The sequence below is a fragment of the Ixodes scapularis genome, unplaced genomic scaffold, assembly GCF_016920785.2.
Source record: "Ixodes scapularis isolate PalLabHiFi unplaced genomic scaffold, ASM1692078v2 ptg000500l_1__unscaffolded, whole genome shotgun sequence".
NCBI classification, from domain to species: Eukaryota; Metazoa; Arthropoda; class Arachnida; order Ixodida; family Ixodidae; genus Ixodes; species Ixodes scapularis.
This window is the reverse complement of record NW_024609990.1, coordinates 78,560-86,079: the sequence shown is the minus strand read 5'-3', so window position 1 is coordinate 86,079 and position 7,520 is coordinate 78,560. Positions and strand designations below refer to the sequence as shown.

Sequence of the window (7,520 nt, the reverse complement as noted above, 5' to 3'; positions counted from 1 at the left end):
GTCGCATGCAACATACAACCCTCGACCGCCTTTTCCAACTTTGGTGCTTTTGTCACTTTGGTTGGGTTGGTTGCGTGCTGCCGTGCTGCTGTCTGTTGGTTCGGGGTGAGCCAGTTCAAGTCAGGCAGGCCGGCGGGTCCCGACCTGACGAGAAATTGGACGAGAGATGCCTCGTTTTCGAGCCGAAGTTGTCTAGATGTCTCGACCAGACCTGTGCCCGTCACTCAAAAAATGTAATAGATTAAAATTACAATTTACCGATTCTCAAATATAATGAGTCACCGTTACAAATCACTCACTGCTTCTGAAAAGTAACGGATTACTTTACTCGTTGCGTTACAAATTACTTTCAAGTTCCTTTTCCCGTACGCTGATCAAGAAAACTTTAGAAACAATATTGATGTTTTCAAAAATGTTCTGCAACACTTCTTTGCATTCCTCACACGCCCGCATTAGGGTAGTCCTCGTAAAAATAAAATATTTTTATGTCGGAGAAAGAATGTAGGTGCACTTCGTTCACATGTAAGCTGACAAGGCAGCGAAAGCTGAAACCACGCCCACCATCCCGCTAGCTTACGGCGACCGAAAATGATCCCTGGAATTCTGCAGACAAATCTAGCCTTGCGCGTGCACTGTAGCAGAGTCCACCTGCGCTAGAAGATTCGGAAGGAAGGAACCGATCTACGAAATCTTTCGTTTGAAACGTGCCTTCTCAGGCGTGAGCGCAACGTCTCAAAGCTGCGGTCTCGTGCCTGTAGCTTTGACGCACTGTCAGCTTTTGCATGAACAGAGTATAGTTGCATGCAGTACTGAAAATTCATGGGCGCGAGCGCTCGTTTTTGAGGCTTGGTCGAGCGGGTGGTCGCACACTCATATTTCTCCAGTTTCTGTATTTTGTTTATATTTTTAAAAATTAACGACTGATTAAACTTATTTCTTACCAATGTTTGTAACGAAATGAAATTACAAATTACTACCGCACAAATAACGCGGCAATTACAAAATTACTTTAAAAAGAGTAACGGATTACAAGTTACTACTGTTACTTGTAATGGATTACTCCCCAGGTCTGATCTAGGCGAGCGACCATAAGGTCAGTAGTTTTCGCTTTCAGGTAACGTTATTCTTTGTTCGCGTCGCATGTTATCCCCGCGAATCGAAATTCGTCTTAGTGCGTTCAGGAAGAAAGATGGATACCGGTCCCCTCGATCAATGTTGCTCAGCTACGCAAAGGTATCCATCTTTCATCTTTCGACACGTCCATTCATCCCCTAACGGTTTGCTGACATCACTGCGTCGTGTACCGTGCTCTTGAAGACGTCGACGGTAATGAGCGCGTTGGTATCCCACTCACGATTTCGGAACCCTTGGACAAACAAAAAATTAGACTGTGGGCGCCTGATGTATTAATTGCAGTGAAAAAACTTGGCAGAGGTAAAGTCGATATTTTATTTGCTTCTGACACCTTATTTTTCGCGAAAATCAATGCTACAGGTGCTCAGAATGTCATATCTTGGTTTGATGAATATTTATTTATTTACGTATTTATGAGAATGTCCTTAGGGCCCGTACAACATTACACGAAAGGGTGGGACTAAAACAAAAGGCAATTACAGAACGGAAAATACACAGGAAGAATGCATTTAAAAAAATACTAATCCAAGGCAAAATTAACAAAGGTAATTTGTTAACGTAGATTGCAACAAATCAATTGATGGCATAGTTACTCAAGATGGTGAAAAATGGTTCCACTCTGAAGACGCTTCCTGTATAAAGAGTCAAGGTATGCTGATGTTTGACAGTGAGGTATGCCAACTTTGAATCCACGATCAAGAGATATAGGTGTAAAGGGCTAAGGAATAATTTGTTTTTAGTAAAGTGTTAGTGTGATATATTTTATAGAAAAGGCATAAACGATATATTTTTTCGACGTAAGAAAATAATAGGTAGTGATGCATTGCTTTCATAGATGACACACTGGCTGTGAGATGAAAGTTGCAGAAAATGAAACGTACTCGGCGATCTTGTAGAGATTCGAGGTTAGTCACAAGCGTTGAAGGTCCAAGGTCCCAGATTGATACGGCGTACTCTAGTCTTGATCGAACTAGTGATTTGTACAAAAGTAACTCTAGTGATACTGGGGCAGAAGTAAATTTTCGTTTTAAATATATCCAAGTCCATGGAGTTAGCACGTTAGCGATAATCTCGTCGGTATGAGTTTTTCATGACATGTTAGAAGTAATGTGAACACAGAGATATTCGTAAGACGTCTCAAATTGCAGTAGAGTGTTACAAACTGAGAACGACGATTGGCACGTGTTCCGACCAGTAATCCTTATAGTATTGCATTTGGTAGTGTTAAAGGGGCACTGACACATCAAAATCATATATTTTATTATCCGAAACGATTGAAAACGATGCCGGGATATTACCCTCAAAATTCGAAACAACTTGGGAATTCAGTATTTGTGAAGAAAAAAAACAATTTCCAAATGCCGAATTTGAAGTTCCCGCGCGATCCGCGCCGGTGCGTTGACGTCAAATATTGCGGAGTCCTGAGAGTCCACTTTCTTTCACGACTCCCTGCTGTTGCCATCGCAAACCAAAGCGAGGAGGAATGGAGCGAGCACCGGCGGACCGGTTTTGAGCGGTGTCGCCTGTTTTCCGTAGGAGGATACAAATCCAGGAGGCGGCACCATAACGGACTCCGATTTTTGGTATTTCAGAAAGAAAAGCCGTAGTGCATTCGCAATTGCGTTAAAAGACATGTTTTACGATTGCCGTTAGTGAATGTTATAGAAATGTCGCCTACAAAGCTTCTAAATTTCATGATTCTTGACGTCATGAATCAAAAAAAGCGAGGAGGCGAAAAACGAGAGAGGAGGGTGCCAAAAATAAAAGGGCGCGCGCGCGTAAAAAAACTTTTTGTTCGCGATGTGGTTTTTTTTTTTGCGTGTTTATGACTACAACGTGCATCGTTTTAGACAATAAAAAAATACGACCCTTGGGGTGTCAGTGCCCCCTTAAGGGTCATTTTCTACAGGTTACACCATTCGGATATTGCACATAGCTCACCTTCAAGCAGTGCAGCATCAAATTTGTTAGTTATTTCACGCTAAATTATCCAATCATCAGCATATTATCTAATTGATGAGGATGCACATATTGGTAAGTAGTTTATATATATGAGAAACAAAACGGGTCCTTACAGGCCCCCGTGGGACACCAGACGTACTAGTACAGAAGGAATAACTAGTGTCATTACTAGAAAAAACTGTCATCGATTACTCAAAAAACGTTTAATCCAGTACAGACCATTAGTGTTTCTGTAATATTTGCTGTTTAAAAATTAAGGGGTTATGAAAAACTTTATCGAAGACTTTGCGAAAATCAAGAAAGTCACAGTCAATCTGGGACCACCGATCAAGAGTGGAATGTACATCCTTAGTTAAAGTGAGACGCTTTGCGCCCTTCCACTCTCTGAAGAAGGATAACCAGCCAAGCTGTATCGGGATGATTATTGGACAACTATAATGATTTTTATGGTTATTGCCATATTGACTGAATAAAGACACATACACGTAACTTCCTGGTTGTTATCGTCTATATTTATTTATTTATTTAGGCAGGTACCTACATCGCCCGGGGGGCATTATTGTAGAGGGGTTACATGAACAAAAAAATACAATACAAAACGGACGTGAAATAACAGACACCTATTGACAACAAAAGTCTTGTAAAATTAAGAAAAATATGTTTTGTGGAGAAGTGACAATAGCGCTGTCTAGACTGTTCCGCTCATTGATAGTAACTATCGTAGCGATGCAGGCGAGTTGGTTATGCATGTTGGAAAGTATAGAAAGCGCACAATAAAGACGAGAACGAAGACGGAAAGGCCAACAAGACAAGCGCTGTCTTATTTGCGCTCGTATTGTTTGCCTCTCCGTTTTCGTATTCATCTTTATTGTGCGCCTTCTATACTTTCAACATTGATAGTGAGGGGGAAAAAGAGTGGGCGAAAACTTCCGTTCGGCAGTTAATTCCTCGAACTTTCATCTGGAGATCCGTTTTTCTTGATACTTAATGTGAGGCCTACCTATACATGTTTTTATCGATTCCTGTTTGATAATTATAAAAGCGTGAAAGCGCTTAACCGTAAGCGTTTTGTACGTTGGCGAAGAAGACTCCAACCAAGTGATATATTTATGTTTGAGATGCTCGAACGAAAATCATAGCTACTTGTTACAAAACAAGCTGCACATTCTTGAATTCGTTCCACTTTATAAATAAGATATTGAGAAGGAGGATCTTATATTGTACATGCATATTCCAGAATTGGTTGCACATTTGCTCTATAGAACACGTTCTTCAGGAACACTGGCGCAGTTTTGAAGTTGCGTTTAATAAAGTTTAGTAACCCGTTTGCTTTATTAGTCACGTAATCTGGGAGCCTGTTTCACGTCAAATCAGATGAGAAGTTTAAACCTAAATACTTGAAATTGTCAACGTGATTAAGCAAGTGGCTGCCCAGATGATAGTTTGATAGGAGAAGTTTACGCTTACTGGTAAAACGAATGAAACAACACCTTTTTTTGTTTGAACTAACGAGTTTTACTGAGCACAAAAAAATAATCGGGGTTTTCTTTGCCCTACTGTAAAAGCTCAGTGTTTTCTTAATGCGGTCTTTGATACGTACTTTAGCTATTTTAATAAGTTGTACCACACGGCTATCAAGCCCCTCGTAATATTTAGGGCCGTTTGATCGAATATAGGGCTTTGTACGTCGAAATGAAATTTTGGGGTGTATTATATGGGGTGTATTATATGGGACAAAGGGTTAAGGTGATACCTTCTTTTTTTTTAGTGTGTGGGCACGTGGGCCTAGGAACTTACTTAAGGTCTTTTTGTGCGACAGCAGGGAAAATGTTGCAGAAGCACTCCCGTCTACAAAAGGGGCTCCGCGTGGCGAGCCGGAGTCAGTGTCACACCAACGTTCGATCCTGCTGTTACGCCGCCATGGACACCTGCGACGCTAGCCTTTTTTTATCGTGTTTTGGGCACAAGTTTGCCCAATAAATCGTTTAGTTTGCTTTAGTTTTCAAAGTTTAATAAATTTACAAGACGAAGAGCCAACGAAAATGTTTAAAATAAAAAGCTGGGAGCCAGCGAAAAATAATAATATCATGGCGCTCGGGTTATGAGAAGCGCTCGTAAGTGAGCAAACAGATATCCAGCGGGAGATTGTCACCTTCAAGTTAGGACAGACTCTTTCAAGAAAATACATTTTCTAATAAGCATGTATCACAACAGTTTCTTATATTGCTGCCAAACAGCAACGTTAATGTCATTTCCATCGAATGAGATTATGGTGAAAAAATTGTAAGGGTGCAGGCGAGCTGGTGGAAGGGTGCAGGCGAGCTGGTGGATTATGGGATCGCCCAATTAGCGCGCGCCACACCTGCCGCCACGCGGTGCACGCGGCACGCTCGTAGTTAGAATAGTGAGCTGATTCGCCGATCACATAATGTCATTTGATTGAAATGACATTAACTTTTGCCGTGTGGCAGGGGCATTAGACTAATTCCGAAAGAAGATAAAACGGTGGCAAAAAATTAAATGGAGAGATAACTGTGGATGAAATAATAAAGGCTATCAAGGCGTTAGCGCCTCGAAAGTCCCCTGGAGTGAACGGTCTTAGTTCAGTCTTCAAATAAAGCTCGGTATGTTACTGAACTTAACAACATAAATTGTACTGAAGAATTATACTTTTTTATATAAAAAATTTATTCAAATGAATGGCACGCGATGTTTTTTTGTTTTTTTTATTTATCGCAGCCACCAACGAAAGTTACATATTTGAATACGATGGGCACTTTGCCAACAAAACTCCGGACAGTGCACCCTCCAAGTCTTGGTGCCAATTACGCAGGTGTTCTCTTGTGCTTGAAGTGCAGTTCTGTGTAGAAAAAATAAAATGCAACACTTGTTGTATAGCAGTTAAAATACAAATATAAATGTTAGAATGCATCTTCCTTTTTGGTGATACACTTTTTGTTTTAATTGCGCTGCAGTTATATTAAAATATGCAATGAAAGCTCCAACCCAAAACACGCGTTAAGATATGTTTTCCACGTAGGAGACTGGATACACACGAGGAGGTTTTGTTGCAGTACTTGCGCCAAAAACTTGTTTCCTTCTTGACTATTATATTAAAAGGGTGGTGCCACAGTTGCATGCCTTCACTAAATGCCGCAGATAATTAATATTTGACGGCATACAGGCTCCGCTCATGCTTTCAGTTGTACCTCAAAATGTGGAAAGCGATCAGGTGGAACCAAGCCTCTCTGATCGCAGCGCAACCTTCGCTGCGATCGAGCAACGACACAGGTCAAGGTCATAAGGGCAATATAGCCCCTTAGGGGATGATTTTGACGTCAGAGGTAACGTCAAAGCCACGACACGACGACTAACGACGTCATCGCCGACGACGTTACGCGACTCCAAGATGGTGTCATAAGGCCGTCGTTACATCGCGTCGCGTCGAGGACGACGCCATTTGGCGACATTAAGTCGCCGTTGTAACACGGTCATGACGTCGCGCGTCACGTCGAGGACGATGTGGACGTGGTCGTCAATGCCGACATTGACGTCGACGCCGCACGCAACGTCAAACATCACTATGACGTCACTGTAAGCGTCAACGTCACGACGAAGCCTTGACGGCGTGTAACGTCGTCGCCTTCGCCAGCATGAACGTCAACGCGCAGTCACGACGATGTCTTGATGTCGTTTAACGTCGTTGACGTTAAACGACGTTGGATTAACTTATGACGTTGGATTAACAAGGACGCCGTCATCTTGACGTCCCGTGATGTTGTCGTCGTCGTCATCAACGTCAACGTTGACATCGTCGTCGTTGTCAACGGAATATGCCGTCAGAACGCAGTCTTGATGTCGGGTAACGCACGTTGTCAACGTTGATGACGACGTTGACGTCAAGGCGTCGTCCTGATGTCGCATGGCGTTGTGACGACAAGTCAGGTCCCGGTGACTTTATGCACGTGACGCCTGACATCTAGGTTGTATAAAAAATATAGTCCGGCGTTCTATCGTTTCTATGACCTTGACCAGTCTGCCGGTCGAGCTTGGCATTGGAATGAAACAGGTTTTTCATAAAAAGCGGCTCATCCGAACCACTTCACTCGTAGTGCCCAGAGGGCGCTACGAGCGAAATGGCTTGAATCAGCCGTTTTTTTTTTTTTTGTCACATGCGGAGGTACCAAACAAGTACTCCGGTGGCCCCACTCGTTCTTTCTAGTACGCTCTAGCTCTGGTTCGGACGCCTGCATTTTTCCTCCGGCATTTATAGAACACCGCCGACAAACTGGTGACTCCGGACATCCAACCAACATGAACCATAGTGTTCCTGGCATCTTTTCCAACGGCAACGGAGTTTTCTCAACCGTCCATCTCCGCCTTCCAGCCTTCTGGGCGAAAAACCCTCGGGCCTGCTTTTCCCA

At 42.7% G+C, this 7,520-nt stretch overlaps 1 protein-coding gene across 1 annotated transcript in view; it reads right to left on the bottom strand.

The window, feature by feature from the left end:
- Positions 1-5,848: 5,848 nt before the first annotated feature.
- The window catches only part of LOC120850841, a 29,397-nt gene continuing 27,725 nt past the window's right edge, over positions 5,849-7,520 (bottom strand). The window contains exon 5 of the mRNA XM_040223507.1: positions 5,849-5,956. Within this exon, the coding sequence (XP_040079441.1) occupies positions 5,849-5,956 (108 nt within the window). The remainder of the gene's footprint in view (positions 5,957-7,520) is intronic.